Here is a 24,355-nt window from a genome sequence, read left to right on the forward strand (position 1 = left end):
TACCTGGCACTGAAAGCAGTGCTATCCCCCTGTAGTTGCTGCAATCCAGGCAATCACCCTTCCCTTTCCAGATAGGGATGATAACTCCCATTTTCCAGTCAGTTGGGATGATGCCAGTCTCCCAAATGGAAGCAAAGATTGCTCGCAAAGCTAGGAGGACAGCCTTACTACCAGCCTGGAGAAATTCACCCCGGATACCACAGATTCCTTCAGCCTTTCCCCCTCAGCTGGTTTGCCACCTGTGCAATCTCATTAAATTGGGTGGTTCACAACTAATTGGAGAATATGTTTCTGGTGTGCGTTTATTACTATCTATACATTCACTGCATTCATATCTAAACGTTGTATAGCTTTATATACACACCGCTTGGAAATATATAGGCGAGATTTAAAATTGTGAAATCTAACATATTAGCCATGCAATGATATAGAACAAACTTCAGTTGTCTATTATATAGTTCTGTTCATATCTATCTATCTATCTATCTATCTATTAATTATATAGTGCTGTTCATATCTATCTATCTATCTATCTATCTATCTCTATCTATCTATCTATAGTGCTGTTCATATCTATCTATCTATCTATCTATCTATCTATCTATCTATCTATCTATCTATCTATCTATTAATTATATAGTGCTGTTCATATCTATCTATCTATCTATCTATCTATAGTGCTGTTCATATCTATCTATCTATCTATCTATCTATCTATCTATCTATCTATCTATCTATTAATTAATTATATAGTGCTGTTCATATCTATCTATCTATCTATCTATCTATCTATCTATCTATCTATCTATCTATCTATCTATCTATCTACCACCTTCAACTTCGGACTACTGAACATTCGCTCACTTACGAACAAGGGGTCTCTTGTTCAGGATCTCCTCGTTGATCGTAAGTTTGATTTCCTCTGTTTAGTTGAGACTTGGCAAAAACCTAATGACTTTTCTGAACTCAATGAATCCACTCCGCCGGGATTTGTTTACATCTGTCAACCTCGCAGCACTGGCCGCGGAGGAGGTCTCGCGATGTTATACCGCGAGAAGTGGAACGTTTTGCCGATGTCTGTCCCTGCTTTCAACTCGTTTGAATGTACTGTATGCAAGTTACCTGGATCTTCGCCTACCGTCATCGCTGCTGTTTATCGTCCACCTAAACCGAATAGTGACTTTTTAAATGACTTTGCTGCTTTCCTTGCTCAGCTTGTCATTGTCTCCCCTAATATTATTTTGCTGGGTGACTTCAATATTCATATGGACAATGTAAATAACCCTCTTACTAGAGACTTTATGTCCTGCCTGGAGAACTTTGGGCTCCAACAGTTCACCAAGGTCCCCACTCATTCAAAAGGACACATTTTGGACTTAATTTGTTGCTCTGGTGTCTCTTCTCTCGATCATACAACTGATGAACTGCCTTTTTCTGACCACTCTCTCCTCTCTTTTAATCTTCAACTCTCTATATCTATCCCGAAGCTACCCGCACAATAACTTTTCGCAATATCAAGAACATTAATTTGGACTCTGTTCGATCCAGTATTGAATCACATATTGCCACTCCTAATTTAACTACCGCTGATGAGTTGATTTTGCATTATAACACCAGCCTTCATCATATTCTGGATTCTCTTGCCCCTTTTAAAACAAAGTCTGTTTCATTTTCCCTCTCTGCCCCCTGGTTTACGCCGGAACTTCGTCTCATGAAAGCGAAAGGCCGGCAATTAGAGCGACTTTATAAAAACTGGGCTCGCGGTTCACAAAGATATGTATTTCCACCATCTTTCACATTATAAGGATTGTATTAATCAAACTAAATCTGCCTACTATTCTAATATAATCAGCATGAATGAAGGCAACACTAAATCATTGTTCTCACTCCTCAAACGTGTCACCCAACCCCCTGATTTGTGGCCATCACATCTCTACTCTTATGCCTTTTGTAATTCTCTGATGTCATTTTTTATGAACAAAATCGAGAGTATCCACCACTACCTTGCTTTGCAATCCGCTCACACTACTCCTTCTGAATTCTTCCCATCTACTCACCCTTTTTCTTTCTTTCAACTTCCCTCCACCTTAGAAATATCAGATATAATCCTTCATTCTAAGTCATCCACCTGTCTGCTTGACCCCTTACCTACATCACTTGTCAAAGCCTGCCTTCCATCTCTGCTCCATATTATATCTGCTATTATCCATTCTTCTCTTTCAACTGGAATTGTTCCTGCTTCATTCAAAACTGCTGTAGTAACCCCAATTTTAAAAAATCGGCCGATCCATCTAATTTTAACAACCTGCGTCCGATCTCTAACCTACCTTTCTTATCCAAAATCCTAGAAAAAGTGGTAGCCAAACAGCTCCACTCTCACTTATCCCTGAATAACCTGTATGAACAATTCCAGTCTGGTTTCCCCACTCCATAGTACAGAAACTGCATTAATCAAAATAACTAACGATCTTCTCATGGCAGCAGACTCCGCTTACTCTCTATCCTCATACTACTTGATTTGAGTGCGGCTTTTGACTCCATTTCTCATTCCATTCTTCTCAATAGACTATCTCCATTGGTGTCACCCACAATGTCTATAACTGGTTCACATCCTACCTTTCTGGCCGCTCCCAATTCATACAGCTCAAATCATTTTCATCTCACTCTGTATCCGTTACCTCAGGAGTGCCTCAAGGCTCTGTCCTGGGCCCCTTCTGTTCACCATCTATCTCTTCCTCTGGGCAATATTTTCAGGAAATATAATATCCATTTCCACTGTTATGCAGATGACACCCAGCTTTATTTTTCAACTTCACCCACAATCACCCTCCCACCTACCACCCTTACTGACTTTTGGCGAAATCAAAAACTGGTTTACATTTAATTTTCTTAAACTCAACAGTGATAAAACAGAGATCCTTCTTATTGGTACAAAATCCACATTATCCAAATCCCATAACTTCCCTATTATAATTGATAACTGTACTCTATCCCTCCTCTCAGGCCAAAAGTCTTGGTGTCATCTTGGATAATAACCTCTCCTTTCTTTCACACATCAATACTATTACACGATCTGCCTACTTCCACCTACGTAATATCAACCGTCTCCGCCCCTCTCTCACCCCTCACTCTGCTGCAGTTCTTGTTCATAGCCTTGTCACCTCGCCTTGACTATTGTAACTCTCTTCTTTTGGTCTCCCTCAAAAAACTCTTCACAAACTTCAATTAGTCCAGAACTCAGCCGCCCGTATTATCACAAGATCTCCTTCTACTCACCACATCACTCCTGTTCTGCATCAACTTCACTGGCTCCCTGTCAAGTTCCGCATCGAGTTTAAAATCCTTCTGCTAACCTTTAAAGCTATTCATGATTTAGCCCCCCCATACCTGTCTAACCTTCTCCACATCGTCACCCCTTCCCGTACTCTTAGATCATCCTCCTCAATTAAATTGACTGTTCCTTCCGCTCGTCTTTCCACAATGGGGAACAGAGCTTTCAGTCGTTCTGCCCCGACTTTGGAATGCACTGCCTCCTGAGATTAGAAACATTAATTCATTCTCTCTGTTTAAGTCTTCAGTTAAAACTCATCTTTTTAAACTTGCCTTCTCTATGTAAACATTGTACTGTATTGTGTGTTGGGTGTTGTGTAAAGTGTACGGTGTCCTTGAGTGTTGAAAGGCGCCTATAAATAAAATGTATTATTATTATTATTATTATTATCTATCTATTAATTAATTATATAGTGCTGTTCATATCTATCTATCTATCTATCTATCTATCTATCTATCTATCTATCTATCATATAGTGCCTTTCATATCTATCTATCTATCTATCTATCTATCTATCTATCTATCTATCTATCATGCTGTTCATATATTTCGATCTTCTGTCTGTATCTCTGTCTGTTTACAGCCTTTAGTGCCTTTTTTATCTATCTATGTATCTTGCTATCTATTCATCTATAAGAAGGTCATTAAAGATACTGTAATATATGCTCTGTTGCTACTATTGTTACATGTTTCCACAAAGATTTAGTTTGCATTTATATAAAATACAATATTTAACTTGTATGAGCATTTCATAAGAATCGCTTTAAGCTGTAAGACATGTAAACATCCAGAGACTAACTAGAAAACAAGATACGGATGAATGGCTGGCAGAACATCTGTATAAATAAAGCTGAGCTGGTGCCTGTTAAGAAGTATGTGTGTCGGTATATACAGCATTTGTTCCAATATCATGTACAAATGACATAACGTGAATTCATTAATTATGAGGTGATGCACCAACAGAAGCAACAGTGTTATGCAGGTTGTGATGGTGGTGTAAGGTTCATTGCTTTCCAAGTTCTTAATTTGGGTTCAGTTGCTGACTATCACACTATTTCTTGCGATCAAAGGTTGCCCTTGCCATTTTTATCATGGCCCCACATGACACTGGGTAAGGCTACATTGACTCCAAAGTTATTTACTGTAATTTGGAGAGGCAAGCATACTTTTTCACCATCACATCGTGATCACATTTTGTACAGACCCTTTTTTTGTTGCATTTCAAGACGTACTCTGCTGAGCACATCAAATTAAATCCCATAACAAATTAGGACCACCAATCATATTTGGATTAAACCAAATGCAATTTTTCTAGTTTAGATTTATAGCAACGTTTTGAAATAACAGCCAAGCAACACCAGAAAACAGACTTTTATACAACTAAGAACATGCCGGAAGGGGGCAAGAATGTGTGTTTAGTGAAACTGTGACATTCGTTGATCCATTTTTTTGCCAATATTTTAAAAAGATGGGCACCCCACTGGCACACACATTATTCCTGCTGCCTCTCAGATCCATTGTCCTGGCTTTGAGTCCCTCATGTTGTCCCCGTCTGGCTGGCATTTGGACATGTTCCTGGGTCTGTGTTGGTTTTCTTCCAAGCTACTCTGTTTTCCTCCCACATGCATGGTAGCTTGATTAGCATTTCCAGATTGGCCCATGTGCGTGTGAGCATGAGTTGGTCCTGTGCTATACTGGCGTCTTGCCCAGAGATGATGCTTCCTAATTTGTATCCGCTGCCATCAGGATTGGCTCAGCAGCCCCTCCAGCACTGTGCAATACTGAGTTGCGTTGTAAAGCATATATTAAAAAGCAGCTAACACGCCCTGTTGCTACGTGTCTATCTATCATAGTGGTTTAACATCTGAATGCCATGTTGTTGGAAATCATGCAGCTGTCCAGCCTTTGGATGGACCAAGCCATCTAAACACAACTGAAGGGAAATGATAACTGCAATCCACATGGACCCCCGCTTCATGTTCCTGTTGTTGTGTTCGCCCAGATGCCTTCTACTCCCCAAAGAGTTACAGCAGCAGTCAAAGTCAAGACAAGTATTGTTCTTCTCTCATAGCCAAGTGTTATTTCCTTCCCTGCCTTGATTTGATTAGTTTGTATTTGTGGGTAGTTGATGAGATTAAAGTAACACATATTTAAGAGAGGGTTTGCTCCATGCCAAATACAAACTTCACCCTGTAGGCAGCACACCAGAAAGATTTCATCACATCAACAATATCTTAAAAAATGTCAATCCCATTAGCAGCACCCTGGAAATTTCTTTGACATCTACACAGCAGCATGAACAGACACGGTTTGTGCAAACAGCACCCTGAAAACAATTAGTATGAGTTAATGACATTTCTATAGTGCTTTTCTAACCCACTCAAAGCACTTTACATAGAGAGTAGGGGGCCACTTGAGTCACCACCAATGTGTTAACATCCACCTGAATGATGCAACGGCTGCCATTCTTGCACCAGTATGCTCACCATCTATCCATCCATCCATCCATTTTGCAACCTGCTGGATCCGAACACAGGGTCACGGGAGCCAATCCCAGCCAACACAGGGCACAAGGCAGGAACCAATCCTGGGCAGGGTGCCAACCCACCGCAGGACACACACAAACACACCCACACACCAAGCACACACTAGGATCGCCAATCCACCTAACCTTGTCTAAATGTCTTTGGATTGTGGGAGGAAACCCACACAGACACGGGGAGAACGTATGCTCACCACACATTAGCTATTAGGTGGTGAAATGGTGCGAGGGGTAGGTAGACAATAAGGGACAGGGCATGACCAGGCCGTGGTGAGCAACTTAGCCAGGACATTGGGAAGCAATGTGATCTTTTTCAAAAGAGGCATCTTTTATGGCCACAGAAAGTCAGGACCTCACTTTTACATCTTGTCTGAAGGATGGCACCATTTGTATAGCACAGGATGCCCATCACTGCACTGACCGTGGGGGCAGCACCAACTGATGGCGTCACCAACACCTTTTCCAGCAGCAGCCCAAGTTTTTCCTAGATGATCCCCCATCCACGTACTGGCCAGGCTCATGCTTAGCTTCGGGTGAATGACCTGCTTTGAAGCGCAGGTGGTATGGCTGCAGGCTGAAATATGACATCTTCTGGCATTGCACTGCCCACCCCCTGGGAATCACCCAATAGTTAAGCCATTGCATAGCCACCACCCTCTGCCCCAAGTATGCCATATAATAAATAATCTCTAGGAAAAGGAAATCCCTGTGGGTCCCTGGAAAGACTCTGTCATCTAGGCAGCAGGCTGAAAAGATGTTATTTCGCAAACAACACCCTGGAGGGATGGCATACTATATGCATGATGCCATCTCTCAAGTAGCACCATGAAAAGACTCCATCAATTAAATTTCTATCTGTTGTGTAACCCATTTAGTCAAGATAAGGTCATAGATGACCAGGGTTTATGAATGCAGCACTGAATAAAGACAGGAACCAGCACTGGATGGGGTGCCAGGCCACTGCAGGTTACATTCACAAACACACCGAGTTAGCAATAAACCAAACATCAGCATCTTTAGGATATGGGAGAAGAACTGGGGAAAATCCACACACATACAGGAGGAACAAAAAATATTTCACAGGCATTAAAAGAGCCTGTATTTGAATGTGAACATCTGGGGATGTCGGACAGCCTGGATAACATACACCACAATTTCAATTAAACAGCACTCTTGCAATACACCTGCCCCTAAGACCATGGCCGTACATCTGCATTAGCTAACCTGGGCTGCAGCACATGGCTTGGAAATGAATAAGATGTATTAAAAATATTTGCTCTTTGCTTTCAAAGAAATATTCCTTCTGCTAGAGTTGCTGATCTAGTCTTCTTTAATCCTTTTACCATTATTTATCAGAACTGTTAGTAGCACACACACTACCCATCTCTGAGATTATGAATCTCCAGCGAACTGCAGGTAGGGATGGAAGCCATCTATAAGAACAGCGTTTGCATCAGCAAGAGGGATCAATATGGGATTTTGGAAAGGAACACACATGCAGAAGAAAGCGATTTGTCACGTTGCAGTAGTTACAATTCTTCAGCAATGGCCAGCAGCAGCATTATGCAGGAGACTCTAATGACAGTCAAGCATACAAAGGTGATGGTTTTGTATAAATGGTAAACTCTAATGCCCCTTCTGAATGTGCGTGGTGTAACAAAAGCTTCCAAATCGCTCCATCTTAGATTTCGGAATGTCTTACACCGTACATCCAATAACCTTAGATCTTCAAACGAGTGTCTGCTTAGAATTCCAAGAGCAAAACTTAAAAGAAGTGGCGAGGCGGCCTTCTGCTGATATGCACCTAAAATCTAGAATAGTTTACCGATAGAAATTTGCCAGGCTAATACGGTGGAGCACTTTAAAAAACTGCTAAAAACTCATTACTTTAACATGGCTTTCTCATAGCTTCATTTTAGGTTAACTTTGATATTCTGTATATGCAATTAATTATCCTTTTCATTCCTGGTGGCTCCGTAATCTGTACTAACCCCTACTTTCTCTCCTGTTCTTTTTCCGGTTTTCTGTGGTGGTGATCTGCACCGTGATGTCCCCACACTGATGGATTAAAGGCCAGAACTCCACATGACCGTCGTCATCAAGTTCTTCCATGAGAGCCCTGAATACAATGAGGGCTGATTGAGGTCATTTATGTTAGGTAAAATGCCTAGAGGGGGGCTGAGTGGGCTTGTGGCCTTGGAGCCCCTGCAGATTTTATTTTTTTCTCCAGCCGTCTGGAGTTTTTTTTTTTTCTGTTCTCCCTTACTTTTATTCTATTTTAATTAGTGTTCTCTAATTTTAATTCTTATTTATTTTGTCTTTTTTCTCTTTCTTCATCATGTAAAGCACTTGAGCTACATTGTTTGTATGAAAATGTTGTATAGAAATGAATGCTGTTGTTGTTGTAAGTGTGCAAGGCAAATTTATCAGGTATAGATAATAACATAAAGAATTCAGCCTGTGCATAAGTGACTGCAATTTAAATGTAATTGTGACTAAGCGCAACTTACCCAGAACCACATTCTAAAGTCAGATTCCGGGGTGTACGTATTGTATGTGATAATTCAAAAACCTGATGAAATAGGATCTGTGATCACTTGCTCACCTACCAGCGACTGGAGCCATTTGGATTTACACCTATGAAATCCGCCATTGACTGCATCCTGGCACTGAGGGTCCTCATGAAGCACAAACGCGTATATTGGCAGAGTTTCTTTGCAGCCTTCATCGATTTTTGTAAAGCGTTCGACTCAGTTGTTTGAGTTGCCCTGTAGGACATCCTAAGACTTTGCAGGATCCCCTCAATGTTGCTGGATATCATGGCTGGCCTGTACACTGGTACAGTTGATTCTGGGGTTCATCAGGGGTGTGTTCTTGTCCCTTCTCTGTTCAATGCTTGCATGGACTGAATGTTGAGTAGTATTGTGGGGCCGAGTGGCTGTGGAGCATCTGTAGGTGAAGAGAGATTCATAGAGCTTGACTTCGCTAACAACGCTGTGATTTCTCCGAGTCAATGGAGGCTCTGATTGTGGATCTTGAGAGACTGAGTGAGGAGTCTGAGTGTCTGGTCTTACAAGTGTCCTGATAAAAACCAAGATCTAGGCCTGTAATGACCTCTTGGGCACAGCCATCAGCAGTGTGTCTGTCTTCGCAGAGATTGTCGCCTCGTCAAGAGGTCTGCTTACCTTGGCAGTGACATTCATGTCTCTGCTGACTCTTCCTATGAAGTCATTAGACAGATTGGGAGAGCATGGGGGGTCATGAGATCGCTGGAAAGGGGTGTGTGGCGTTCCCAATATCTTTGCAAAAGGACGAAGGTCCAAGTCTTTAGAGTCCTGGTGCTTCCTGTCTTGCTATATGGTTGCGAGACATGGACTCTATCCAGTGACCTGAGAAGAAGGCTGGACTCCTTCCGTACTGTGTGGTGCAGTTCCCTGAGGGTGATCAGCATTTCCAGATTGGCCATTGTGTGTGTGAGCATGAGTTGGTCCTGTGGTATACTGGCGTCTTGCCCAGAGATGATGCTTCCTAATTGTATCCACTGCCATCAGGATTGGCTCAGCAGCCCCTCCAGCACTGTGCAATACTGAGTTGCGTTGTAAAGCATATATTAAAAAGCAGCTAACACTCCCTGTTCTACTGAAGAACACGTAAAGTGTATTGGTAGTTTGACAAAAATGGCCGGAGTCTGCACACTGGTGAAAAATTAAACACGCTGATGTGTTATTTTTATTTGATTTTTGACATTTATTTATATTTTTTATTTAATTATGAAAACAACCAGCTGCCAGAATAATATTTTTAAGTATTTTTCCTCCCTCTCTCCTTCTCTCTCACAACAGATAATTGAAATGGATCAGACTCTCTTTGTTTTTAATATTTTACATGGCATACTGTACTCTGATGGCTATCAAGTGTAATCCTAATTTCCCTCTCTCTGTATTGTCCCTAATCTCTGATGCTGTTGCTGGGGGGTTTTGCTGCTATTCTTGCACCCCTCAACGTTCTTGTGTACTGCCTATTCAAGTCTTTGTGACTCCTGACCTTTGACATTACATTCTGTGGTTCCCTCAGAACACCTTGGTGCGGTCCAAACAATGGTTCAAGCCCAGGAGCCATGCCTGGATTTTAGCAAGGGCTTACTGGTGAAATAGCCAGGGGTCCCAACCTTTAAGGGCCACCAAAGGAGTTCCAGAGCTGCAGAGAGAGATAAGGGCTCAGAGTATTGTGCTGTGCTATTGTGATTTTGTTTTTCATAACGATAACAATGTATCTTTTTTTTCACTTACTTTTAGTTGTCATTTGTTGAATTTTGTTTGTGGTTATTGTTCCATCTGCACCTTTCGTTGTTTGAAGCTTGGTGGCGCTCAGGTTAGCATATTGTCCGCTTCAGAGTATTCCTGCGCATTAGATAGATAGATACTTTATTAATTAAAGGCATTTCATCTCCTCCACAGCTCTTACAGTCTCTTAGAAAAAAAAACAAAACAACTTGCAGGACGTCTTCCCAAATGTAGACGTTATCTTCAGACTTTATCTGACATTGCTAGTCACAAATGCGAGTGGTGAACGATCTTTCTGAAAACTCAGGCTAGTGAAGAATAGGCTCAAATCCACAATGGCACGTGAAAAACTCTTGACGTCAACTGAGAGCAGTGTTTGAGTAACACTTTAAAAGTAATGTGTATTTTTACAATTAACAAGCAACATAACACAATACTTATTTTATTATCTTTATTGAAGTAAAACTACCTTCACTACTTTAAAGACATGCTACTACTGAAGTTACCCCGACATTTAAAAAAAAAAAAAATCACCGAGTTATTTTGCAGAGGCATTATGTTCATTTGGTTACATCGTGCATGTGTGTGCTCCGGTCATCTTGTAACAGCTAGTGAAGAAGAAGAGGCACAAAGCATAGTGTGCAATCAAGTGGAAAAGAACTGAACAAAAGATACAAGTAAACACATAACCCTGCATGTGCTGAGGGGTGCATTTATTCAGCCTCGGTTAGGGTCATCAGGAGTTAGAGATTATCACACTAGTGCTGGGTGTAAGTCAAGAAGTAAATGTCATAGATGGCACACTGGTCCTTTACAGGGCACAATTGCACAACCAGGCAAATAAGGGTATGCTGAGTGTAGTCCAGTAACTGAAACATCAGTACCCACAAAGGTCATTTGGATCCCTTTAGAGACTAGGGGGGTGGTTGGTGTCCCTCTTGGTGACGAGAGCGCCTGGGCCTCATTGTAAATACCACACATTTGCACTTTACTGAGTGTGTGCCCTTTAATTTTCCTGTTTTTGTTTTTTTTTGGTTTGAGCTGCCCGTGCCACCCCCAACAAGGGTGATGCCTTAGGAGGCTGCCCATGTTGCCCATACCTGAATTTGCCACTGAGAAACATACAAATAAAGTGTCAGTTTAGTTTTCATCTGGTTATTTGTTACTGATATGTTGAACCAGTGTGACTGGATGGCGCTGCAGCCATTGCTCTTACTACAAATCTTTAGAGGCTCACGTCAGGGATGGATTTTCTTTACACAGTACATGAAGGGCTAAACATGTTTATAAAACACAAGAAAATGATCAAGTTTGGCTGTGCTTCTTGTCAGTTTCATGAAAGTTAATATATGGACTTGATTACAAAGGCTGGCCAGTGAAATGTGCAGTTTTTCATATAAAAGATGAAAAGTATGAATTAGCTCAAGCTGTCAGAATTCTGGATGTTGATATTAAGAAATGTAATGATTTACTTCATGAGGTAGAAGTGCATAATGAACAAGAACTGTTACATCAAATATTTGAAATATTAAAATGTGTGCTTCAATTTAAATCTTTAAAGTCTAAATATTTTCAATTTTAATAGAGATTTGTCAATTTTTCACCCCATAAAATATCAAAAATCATAAATAATATATTTGTAATCGCAGATCTTGAAATAGTCAGGTATGATATTCACATCCTTATGTTTGAAATTTGTTGTTTTAACCTTCTGGGAGTGACTCTTACAGGGCTATAGGACCACTGGTAAAGAATCAAATATTAATGATCAGCAACCTCGAAAGAGCATAAAATGACACTGCACGTGCCCATATCACTGATCTCCATTTTTAAAATATTTTGTGAAAAATATTCATTACGGGGTGAACGCTTGAGGTCGTTTGATGTGTCATGCACAATTTCAAGTCTGCCCCATCATTTTTTTCTGAAGACACCCATTGGTTTACTCTTTATAATAAGTGTGTAATGTCCTGCACACAATATGCTCCAATAAATGAGGGCTTTTCAGGTCTAGATAGCCAACCCCAAAAAGCCTGGTGCCTTGCATACCTAGACATCAAGACAAGTCCAATAGTATATAATATGTGGGGTTTTCTTGTACTGGTGAGTCAGGAGGCGCTGGATTTTAAAGCATTAATACGTTATTGTTATGAACAGGAAAAGAATTGCAAAAATTCTGTTTGTAATGCGTTACATTTTGTGATAATCCATCCATCCATCCATTATCCAACTCGCTATATCTTAACTACAGGGTCACGGGGGTCTGCTGGAGCCAATCTCAACCAACACAGGGCGCAGGGCAGGAATCAAACCCCAGGCAGGGCGCCAGCCCACCACAGGGCACACACACACACACACACTAGGGACAATTTAGGATTGCCAATGCACCTAACCTGCATGTCTTTTGACTGTGGGAGGAAACCGGAGCACCCGGGGGAAACCCACGCAGACATGGGGAGAACATGCAAACACCACGCAGGGAGGACATTTTGTGATAATTACATAACATATTTAGTTACTTTATTTTGTAGGTAATGAGTAATGTAACTAATTTAATTTTAAAAGTGGCGCTCCCTTACACTGTGTGTGATCTCATTTGGAAACTGGAATCAGTGATCGGGTCAAGAACTTTGCTGCAAAGAAATTCAGTCAGTCAGTCATTATCCAAACTGCTTTATCCTAACTACAGGGTCACGGGGGTCTGCTGGAGCCAATTCCAGCCAACAGTGGGCACAAGGCAGGAACAAATCCCAGGAAGGACGCCAGCCCACCGCAGGGCACACACACACCAAGCACACACTAGGGACAATTTAGGATCGCCAATACACCTAACCTGCATGTCTTTGGACTGTGGGAGGAAACCGGAGCACCCGGAGGAAACCCACGCAGACACGGAGGGAACATGCAAACCCCACAGAGGGAGGACCTGAAGAGCAAACCTGGGTCTCCATAGTGCAAGGCAGCAACACTACCACTGTGCCACCGTGCCGCCCCAAAGAAATTCAGTCAGTCAGTCATTATCCAAACTGCTTTATCCTAACTACAGGGTCACGGGGGTCTGCTGGAGCCAATTCCAGCCAACAGTGGGCACAAGGCAGGAACAAATCCCAGGAAAGACGCCAGCCCACCGCAGGGCACACGTTTTGATTGTGGGAGGAAACCGGAGCACCCGGAGGACACCCACGCAGACACGGAGGGAACATGCAAACCCCACAGAGGGAGGACCTGGAAAGCAAACACAGGTCTCCATAGTGCAAGGCAGCAACGCTACCACTGTGCCACCGTGCCGCCCCAAAGAAATTCAGAACATTACAATTTTGGAAAGCAAACCTTTTTCTTTGTTAAAGTACAGAATGGTCTAAGCAGTATTTACCATTGGTGCATCTGTAGGCATTGCTATATAGGGTTCTATTGCTGACTTTTCGAACTTTGGTTTGAGGTGGTTACTTTGTTACTTGTCATCTCGGGCAACAATGGTATAATTTAAGATATAAATTTTGAAACAGCATACTTTCAGAGATTACACCCATATTTTTTCTGTTCTAAAGATATATCATTCATTTAAAAGCTAAGACTCTGTAGTAATCATTTATTTACTCTGTGTGACCTTTAAGGTAATGTGTATAGTACTCATACAATAGTAATTTGTGTAGGTGGGACCCGAAAAGGGCCCCACCCTTCTTAACCCGGCCCTGCCAGTGGGGTCCCATCTATCCACACCTGACCCAAGACACCCCGTGTAAAATGTGTGCCCAGTATTTCGTGGGAAAAAAAATCCATACTATTAGCCTCACTTTCCATCAGCGCACCCTGAAAAGGCACCATCCCTGAGTTGCACGAGCCGGATTCTTCACCGACGCTGACGACACCTTCACTGATTAACCTGCAAATACCCCATCCCGGAGGCGGGCATCACACCAGCAACGGTGTTTAATAACACTGTCCAATCAGGGCGTCCTAAAAAGGCGCCATCTCTTAAGCAGCACCCCAGCAAAGCGGCGCCCGGAAAGTCGCCGTCCATTAAGCAGGAGTTCCATTTCGCGAGGTTCCAATAGTATATAACCCTGCAAGACTTCTTTACGCCTTGTTGACATGATGCCATCCTGCCTGCCACACCTCGTAAAGACGGCGCCCCCCTGGACACCGGCGAATCCGCAGGGACTGTAAGAAACGCTCACGGTCGCCCCGGCGCGGCTTCTTCTCCTGTGAGCGACTGCTGCCGCTGCTATGACATCGACTAAAAAGGACGCGTTCAGGGATGCGCGGCCCCGACGCAAGCGATGCAGGCGTATCAAAAGCATGTTAGGGTTCTTCAATGTTTGCTAAAAAAAATGGACCGATATTAAAGCCATTTTATAAAGACAATTCTCGGATGAGACAAATCTCTAGGTGCGAGATTTGAACCTTCCTACAGTACCAATACAGAAGATGTCACTGGTTCATCAGTATTGTAATAAGTGAGCTCCGTCGATGACACCGTCACCATTACACGAGTCTCCTTCCAAGGACCGGAGGCTGTATGGACGATAATTGCACCGTGGGTACGGTTGCAGCGCCCTCTCTCGATTCAGGAAAACACTCGGCTCCTTTTGACAGCGTCTCACGTCGATCCGAAGAACTGAGGCTCAGCGAACAGAGAGGAGAGGAGAGCTGAGCAGAGGGGTGGGGAGGGAGGAGGTTATGCCAGCAACTGCCTGTGCGCCACGCCGGGACTCCGCGGTCCAAGTAGGCGAGCAGAAGATGCTGCTGACGAAGTGAAGACGGACGGTAACATCATGGTGAGGCGCTGCCTCTTCTCCTTCAAGCCCTTCAGGTAAGTCGGGTGCATTCGGGTTTCTCTTCGCGAGCAGAAGTGTTAGAAAACCAAGGGTCGTCGAAGACGACAGTCTCGGTAATTAAAGAAGGCAAGAAGATCCATTGACATACTTTCCCGGAATCGATTCCGTAGCGGACCGGCAGAGGAAGCCATATCCGATTTTATGAATGTAGGGCAGACGAATTATGCATATCCAGCATGTCTGGAGCACGAGTGGCAAGTCTTCCTAACAATGCGCTGTGCTCGGGGTGCGCGAAAGCAGGTGTGTGGGGAGTTGTGGTGGGGTAGAGGGGAGGGGGCTGTGATGGGCAGTGGGTTGGGACTAGGCAGCAGGGTTAAAGTGAGGGGGTCGTTAAAGTGGCCATTATCAGGACGGGGCAGGGGCAGTGAATTGGATACTCGGAGTGAGGCTGGAGTGTGCTTAAGTGGACACCTTATTGACAGGTGGGATGAGGCTATTAAAGTGGGCTTTGGATGAGGAGTCCTTGAAAGCTGCACTGTTCTCAGGGAATGGGGCAGTGGAGAAGACACTCATAGGGGACTGGTGGGGCACACTGAATTGGGAGAAAAAAAGAGTTAATAAACTGGACACTAACCCCAAGACGTAGGGTGATCAAAAAACCCAGGTAGCAAGCCCGTATGGGATACCAAATACATGCTATATGGGCAGGATCATATGGTGCCCGGATGGGTTAGTACATTGTTACTGATCGCCTGCGTGATACAGGTGTGCTAGGTGCAAGCAAAACCCTGGACAGTTTGGGGGTTCCCAAGAACTACATTGTGAATCCTTTGTCTAGTTAACATGTTCCTAAGTTGAAGCAGTCATTTAAAACAATGAACATTTTATTAACTTTCATTTACTTATTTGGCTGATACCTTTATCCAGGTTATAGAGGTGTAATTGGTTACATTTTTTTTGTTTTTTCCAATTGAAAAAAATAAATGTAAATCCAACATTTGAGAGATACAATTGGTTATGTCTGATTTGTTTTTGCAATAGAACACAGATAGGTGAAGTGACAGACTCATTGTTCCACAGTGTCAGTTGCAAGATTTGAACCCATAACCTCAGGGTATCAAGCCCAAAGCTTTAATCACTATGCCATACTGAAACCAAGAAATTATTAAAAGATCCCCAAAAATTCTTTCCTGTGCAGGATATGAGTTTGAACGATATGGAACTTTAACTTGAGTGAGTTCTTTTTTGGGTATAAAATTTAGTGCAATTTGAATAACATTTTGAGCTTGATGATAGTTAAATGTAAAATAATGTTTTGATGTTCTTTTTATATATTCATTATTTAAAGCTGGCAGTGTGGTTTAGTGGTTAAAGCTTAAGCCTTGAAACCCTAATGGGGGTGGGGGGAATCAAATCCCACAACCAATACTGTATGACCCTGAATAAGTCCCTTCACCTGCCTGCACTCCAATTGGAAAAATGGAACCAATGTTATCTCAAATGCTGTAAGCTGCCTTGGATGAAAGCATCAGCCAAATTTTAAATATCTGCTTTAGGGTTTGGTGCATGTTATCTAGACCAGGGGCTCCCAGCCTGAGCCCAGTCCTTGGGGACATCCAAGCTGTCCAGAGTTTTGCTCACTCCCAGCTTACTTGTACCAGGAAATAAGAATCAGTATACTAACCCAAATTGGACCAACATTTTAGACCCATACGGGGTACTTTTGGTGCCACTATGAGCTTTCTACGTGGTAGTGAAGTTGGAATCAAGGCAATGAAGGACACATTCAGCCTAAGTAGGAACAGTACTAGAGTGAACATTGAGCTGACGAGACAAATCAGGTCTTAAAACTGAGCTTCAGGAGTATTGAGAAGACACTGACTTTGCGGTGAATGGCAATGAAGGTGACCTATAGCCTAGGCTGGGAGTGTACTAAATTAAACACTGAGATTGAGGTGCATGGCAAACAAAATGGAGTCAAGTTACTGAAGTGACACCGATGTGAAGGCTGGGATGGGATGCTTTAAAGTGGGCGCTGATCTCAGAGTGAGGGGCCTGAAGTGGGGGTTCTTTGAAGGGTCATTCCGGAGTGGGCTCTGAGCGCAGTGGCAGAGGGCATTGTGTAGCGTGTCCTGTTTGTGGCAACTTCAGGAGTTGTGTTGGATTCCACCTTTTTACTTGGGGTACCAGACGTAGAGCACCAACTATCGGTTGCTTGCACTAATTGCCATGATAGATAAGCTTAACTGCAGATGCTAACTCTTTGCTCCCTTTCAGGATTTTTATGTTTGGCATTGGAGTCTTCAGTTTGTTTCTCTTCATAACATCACTTGGCGGCCAGCTTTTAACAAAGAAGATGGCAGAATATCCTTTTACTATCCGAAATGAAGGTAACTGGCTACAGCCATATTTCTTATTTGAAGGAGTTCTTTGAATAAGTAGAATGTGCCTGACATTTGTCTGCTATATGACATCTGTTGTCATGGCTTCATGTTCACGACCACAGAAGGTGTTGTTGGCCTTTACTCATGATCTGAGGGTATAGGCATAGTCATTAGGGGGGTGTATTCCAGGTTTGACACCCACCGGAAAAATATTTTATGAGTGTTCCAACTGATTCATCATAGACAGAATTATGATTCATGTACTTCATCATTCCTCCCTGAAATTAATTCCTGGCTACGCCCCTATCTGGATCTGGCTCCGCTAAACTGAATTCAGGGAGGAAAAAGAATCTCTCAAGTCCTGCAAACCATCGATTGTTAACAGCCATGTCCATTTTGTACGTCCTTCATTGTGACTGATCTTCTAGGGTGATTCTGACTTCATTATATAAATAAGATAATAAATCTGTGAACTAAAAGTCCATATGACGGTGCAAGAACTGACACACTTTTCCACTGATATTCTAGTCCTAGGCTCAGCGGAGTCTCGTGGTGTGCTGAGAAGAATATGTGACATGCTGGAAACCATCATGAAGCGTATTGATACTCTTTCACGGATGGATAATGCTAGTGACCTAAAGAGACTGGAAGAACTCAGTCTGGCCATAAGCAGGTAGGCTATCTGTATTTGTCAAGTCAGCTAGACTGGTCATAGCTTCTCCTTGTGGCTGTTTATATGCATTTACTCTTGGTGTGCAAACTTTTCAGTTTTTCAGTTTAGCTTTACAATATGAAATCTTGAAGTGTTAAAAATGTCATTTTTGCCATTGATTCGCAAAAAGGCTATATTGTAATGCAAGTAATTTTACTCAGGTTAGCTGGCTGCTTCCAGATCCCCTTTCTCCTCAGTCCTGAGCATCCTTACTGGTGATGCCTAATGATCTTAGTCTCCTTAAGCCTGTCTCTCAGCCTCACCCTCTCCACTTTTGTCACATTTCACGCCTTCAACCAGACATTCTTAGCCTTCATCTCCAAGTGATCAAAGCTTATTATTCTTAACCACCAGCTTTCTCTCAACTTAGCACTTGTCATCTTCCTCCCCAGGGAAAAGTCACAGTCGTCCAAATTCTTTATTGATTTGCTTTATAGTTTGCCTTCATTGGCTCATACAACTCCTCACAAAGCATGCATAAGCTTTCTTTTTAGTGTCAGGATGGGGTACAGCTCCCGCAAATACTTGCATACACATATCACCTTTGTTGCTGCTGCTGAGTCTGGCCCTCCTTTTTCAACATGTCATTTCTATAGCAAGCTTTCCCTACTGTCTTTGAAACAACATCATTAATTTCACACTATTTTCACATCCAACAACCCTCAGACATGTCAAATAATGCTTGTGCTATTTCTTCTCTGAACTATTTCGCTTATTACTGTATATCATTAGGCCATGCGCTACATCTATCACCATAATGCTTCCTCCTCTGTGGTGACCACTTTCATTAAAAGGTGCAAAATGCTGAGGACCCAGAGGAAATGTCCTCTCTAATGTCAGGGATTATGAATTTGTTCACTACAACTTTGTCATGCAAATATCAGCAGGATATTAAGTAGATGTTGCTAATGCATTTTGTTTGTTTTGTACCTCTTCATTAAAATGGATATAAAATAAATTAATAAACAGGCACCTTTAGAAAATCACTCCTTGTGTGTCTGAAATCTTCAAATATGGCAATTCAAAGCTCTCCTGAAGTGTAAAGGTGCTATTTAAATAAAGTTTATTATTAAAGTCCCTGTATCCATTACAGTCACAGATATCAAGTTTTTTGAGCAGATCTCAGGTGAAGCTCAATTCTTACCTCTAAACCAAAGGTGTCAAACTCATATCCTGGAGGGCCGCAGTGACTGCAGTTTTTCATTCCAGCCATTTTCTTAATTCATAACCAATTACTGTTATTAACTAAACAAATGTCTTTGCTTTAATTTTAATTTACTTGCTTTTTTAAGATTAAGAACCATTAGTAGTTTATGTATTGGATCTTCACTTTTATCTTGGGTAGCATGGTGGCGCAGTGGTAGCACTGCTGCCTCTCAGTAAAGAGACCTGGGTTCGCTTCCCGGGTCCTCCCTGTGTGGAGTTTGCATGTTCTCCCTGTGTCTGCGTGGGTTTCCTCCGGGTACTCCAGTTTCCTCTCAACGTCCAAAGACATGCAGGTTAGGTGCATTGGCGATTCTAAATTGTCTCGTGTGTGCCCTGCGGTGCCCTACACAAATTACTATTGTATGAGTGCTATACACATTACCTTAAGGGTCACACAGAGTAAATAACTACTACGGAGTCTTAGCTTTAAAATGAATGGTATATCTTTAGAACAGAAAAAATATGGGTGTAATCTCTGAAAGTATGCTGGTTAAAACTTTATATCTTAAATGTTACCATTGATGCCCGAGATGACAAGTAACAAAGTAATCACTTCAAACCAAAGTTCGAAAAGTCAGCTATAGAACCGTATATAGCAATGCCTACAGATGCAGGAATGGTAAATACTGCTTAGACCATTCTATACTTGAACGAAGAAAAATGTTTGCTTTCCAAAATTGTAATGTTCTGAATTTCTTTGGGGCGGCACGGTGGCGCAGTGGTAGCGCTGCTGCATCGCAGTAAGGAGACCTGTGTTCGCTTTCCAGGTCCTCCCTGCGTCGAGTTTGCATGTTCTCCCCGTGTCTGCGTGGGTTTCCTCTGGGTGCTTCGGTTTCCTCCCACAGTCCAAAGACATGCAGGTTAGGTGGATTGGCGATCCTAAATTGGCCCTGGTGTGTGTGCCCTGCGGTGGGCTGGCACCCTGCCTGGGGTTTGTTCCTGGCTTGCATTCTGTGTTGGCTGGGATTGGCTCCAGCAGACCCCCGTGACCCTGTGTTAGGATGTATGGGGTTGGAAAATGACTGGCTGATTGACTGACTTTTATCTTTTCAAATATTTTATTTAAATATTTGTATGATGGATAGATAGGTGCAAACGGGATCAAATCATCTGGCTGGCTGTTGGCTAGCCTTTCATCTCATTATTTTTTGGCTACCGGCTAAGGAAAAAATAATTAAGTGTTCGAAATCTTAAAAAGCAGATCAATAAAAAAAAAAAGCGAAACAAGTGTGTTCCATTAGCATTTATAGTTTGTTACTAATTAAGAAAATAGTTGGAACGAAAACTGGCAGCCACTGTGGCCCTGCAGGGTCTCAGTTTGACATTATTCTTTCACATCTATTTGTGATTCTCCATTCATCTTAGACCCATAAGATGCATTTTTCCATATAAAAAAAGTAAGCTGCTTGTTATTTGTTTCTCAGGAGGCAGAGATTTGAAAACTGTAAACAAAGGCCACAATCTAGGGACAAATAAGAGTCACATTATTATAGGAAGTTTCATTAAAATGGACAAACCCGAGATCATAGTCTTGAATGTTTAGTCAGAACTCGCAATTCTTAAAAAAGCATTTCTTTTCAAGACTTTCTGAAGAGTCTTTCTCTTATTTCTTTGGTTATGTATAGTCTATACTGCAAACTCATTGTCTTAAATAGGCATTGTCTGATGTGTTATCAGCTGATACATGCAGCAATATAGCATCCATCGATATGAAATGCAATGTGAAAACACAGCTTAACTCCATCAAGACTGCTTTCAAGCAAAAGAACGGAAACAAGAAGTAACATTTTTAAGGAAAATGTGGAAACATTCCCAGAACAGTAACTAAATATATTTAACCTGATGCATATCCTGACAACATCAACATCACTACAGACATTAACCTTTCATCTACATGACCTTTTCCATTCCCTCCATCTGGTCAGACACTACTTCAGATCAATAAATGCCTAATGCAGCTTCTTTCCTTTTATGCTGATGGATTGTTCATATTTATCTCACAACAGAGATTGCTTGTGTTGTTCTGTTTTCCCTAGGATCCTCCCTGCTATCTTCATTGCCTTGTCTAAAAGCTTGATTAGTCCCTTTGAAACATCTTCTCAGTTGTATCTTAAAATGTCTTCACTTCCTGCACAATGATGTTGTCATTTGGGTTCAGCTGCTGTTAACATTTCCCACACCTTTCCAATCCAGCCATTTTTTCTTTTTTACATTTGCTTCTCTTCACTGTTCCTTATATTTTCCTAAAGTACTATTTTAAAACTCATAGCCTTGTTCTTTGGGTTTTCTCAAAACCAATGTTGTTACTCCAGTAATTTTTCTCATTTAACAAGTTATTGCAGATGTCCTCTTTCCTGTTCTTATCAGTCATAATGTCCTGTTTAGACTTTTTTCTCCAGCAGTTTACTTTGACAAGTTCTTGATGTTCTTTTATCATGTTCCCTTTCTTCATGTTGTAGGTCTCCTGTATATGGTAGCTTACTTCTCCTGAAAAAGAAACAAAAAAATCAAAAAATGGCATAAAATCAAATATGACTATCTCATAATTTTAACTTAGTAACTCCCAAAATGTGTTGAATATTGTGTCATGCGAATCTGGCAGCATTTATGCACATTGACTTTAGTGCTTTATCCTATGTACCAGTATATGTGCTGTCCATGTGTGCATGCTTGGCATGAATTGTATTTAATTTTGTTGATTGTGTGGCTAGGTGCTGTGCATCTTGGTACAGTTTTCATACATGCCAGTTACAAAGACTGTACTGAGGTAAAGTGTAATACATGTAACAAAATGAAAATTCTTGGCCGAAGCCGCTTTCAGAAAACACTGTGCCAAATACCTTTTCTTAATTTATTTTTTTTTTTGCACATTTGTTTTTGCAAATTGCCTATGACCTAAACTACACCAGTTTCACTTTTTATGTATGATTTTCAATGAAAATTATAAGGTGACTTTGTTGTGGATGTCTGTACTTTCAAAAAGAGCAGACATTTTAAAAACTGAACTGAAAATGGATTTATGAATATGTAAGTAAAACAGTATCAAAAAGTGAGTTGCAATTGTTTGTTGTGGTGTAGGGGTCCATTCCTTTGGTGGTAACTCAAATGGATTAATATTGTTCAAGATCAACTTGTTTAAATAGCATTTGTCTCTTTATGATTACTTCACCCTTCTTTTGTCCATTTGTATTTGCTTTCATAAAAGTGTGGTTTCTTACAGTAGTGCCTGTTCCTTGTTGTAAAAAGTGTACAGTCTTCTAAAGATGGCATCCATGCCCAATAGTAAGCACAGTATAACATGTCACATATTCCCAATAGAACAGGAAGACAGTATTTGAAAGTGTCAAACAGGAGAGTAATGGAATCACTGTCACACAATCAGCCTAGAAATGTAGCAGTTTTACTCTTTTGGCAAATTGGTAAATGTTTCAGTGGTTGATAAAAATTCAGTGTATCTCTGCTATATGCAAAATAGCACATAAACAACAAAAATACTGTGTGTGCTCTCTTATAAATTTATAAATACAATGCTTCAAAGTTTTCTTGTGAAGCTTAATATATAAGTGAAAAAAATGGAACTACACAGATCCAATTACTAGATGTTTTTAGCATTTTCTTTCCTTATATTTGGTTGTATATTTCGTTTGTATTCCTTACAAAAATGTCAGCACCATGGAAAAAATCAATAAATAAAATACTGACAACTCTTTCATTGTAAGATTTACAGGAACTTATTCAGGTCATAGGATGGCATGGTGGCTCAGGAGCTAGTTGTGCTGCCTTACAGACGTAACGCTCTTGGTTTGAATCCCATGCTTAGTTGTTGTCTATGAGGAGCTGAAATATCTAAAATATATGAAAATATATATTGCAAAATTACACAACCTAATCATTAATTATCAAGCTTCTATATTACTGTTTAGGGTCTCTGGAGCTGCGACCTATATATGTTAAAAATAGATGAACTTTTTGATATTATAAAGCATGTATGCTGACCAACAGCAAAAAAAATCTAACTTGCACGTGTTATGATTTATAATAAAATGTCCCAAGGGATTGACTCATTGTTATAGCTACTATTCAACTGATACATTGTAAATACCTGTTCAATCCAGTGCAGAGCCTATTCTGTCAGCATCAGTTTTAAGACAGAAAGCAACCTTGGATCTCACTGTTTGATAATAAGGACAATATCTAGTCATCCATCCACTGTGCAATCCACTTATACAGTTCTGGGATGTGACAGGCTGGTGCATATCCATGCACTACTCAAAACAAGAAGGGATCAAATCCTGGACAGGATCAAATATCTCTCTATTATAAAAAAAAATCCTGGAGAGAAACACCAGGGCGATGAGACAAGATCTTCACATGAAGATCACAGCAGACGCTTAAAAGACCCGCGAAACGAAAGAGATTGGCCACGGACCGTCTTGCGGGGACCTTAAACATGAGACTTTGTGCCAAGAGATAGACCCAGGACCATCTCGCCATGATGAAGAACATGAGATTCTTGTAAGACATGCCCTACTTACAACCAATATCAAATAAGACCACGGGCAGCAACACACTCAGTCGTGTTTTGGCTTTGAGCAGACACAGATCCAGGGCTCTCAGTGTATATAAAGAGTATAAGGGGAATACGTTATAAATGAAATGTAGACGACTAAGCGAAGAAGAAAGTAGCGTGGAGAAAAGAGACTCAAAAGCGTTGGAGAGACAAAAAAGAAAAAGAATAATCTAAGTGCAAATTCAGAAAATAAGGAAAGTAATTATCAGCCCGGAACAAATGGAATTGAAAAAAAGCACGTCCAAGCCGGACATTGGCACTATACACATGCAGAGCAGGTTAGAGATTGTGAAAGTAATGATAAGTAATTATCAGCCCTGAACAAGTGGAATTGAAAAAAAAAACGCGTCCAATCTGGATGTTGGCGCAATACAGGTTAGAGATTATGAAAGCAGTGGAATTCGAAAGGCTCAAAAAAAAAACGTTGGCGCGATACACATGTGGAGAAAGTTAAAGAATATGAAAGTAAGAAAATTAGAAAGTATAAAAAAAAGAAAGTAAATATTACAGTAGTGCAAACAGACAGAAATTATTACTTGAAAAAAGGAA

General features: G+C 41.3%; 1 protein-coding gene across 1 annotated transcript in view; it reads left to right on the forward strand.

The window, feature by feature from the left end:
- Positions 1 to 24,355, forward strand: part of LOC120517209 (alpha-1,6-mannosylglycoprotein 6-beta-N-acetylglucosaminyltransferase B) — a 102,455-nt gene that overhangs the window by 32,408 nt on the left and 45,692 nt on the right. Inside the window, exons 2-4 of the mRNA XM_039739376.1 lie at positions 14,786 to 14,969; positions 17,212 to 17,324; positions 17,847 to 17,991. Of these exons, the coding sequence (XP_039595310.1) occupies positions 14,786 to 14,969; positions 17,212 to 17,324; positions 17,847 to 17,991 (442 nt within the window). The remainder of the gene's footprint in view (positions 1 to 14,785; positions 14,970 to 17,211; positions 17,325 to 17,846; positions 17,992 to 24,355) is intronic.

This window comes from Polypterus senegalus, chromosome 17, assembly GCF_016835505.1.
Source record: "Polypterus senegalus isolate Bchr_013 chromosome 17, ASM1683550v1, whole genome shotgun sequence".
NCBI lineage: Eukaryota > Metazoa > Chordata > Cladistia > Polypteriformes > Polypteridae > Polypterus > Polypterus senegalus.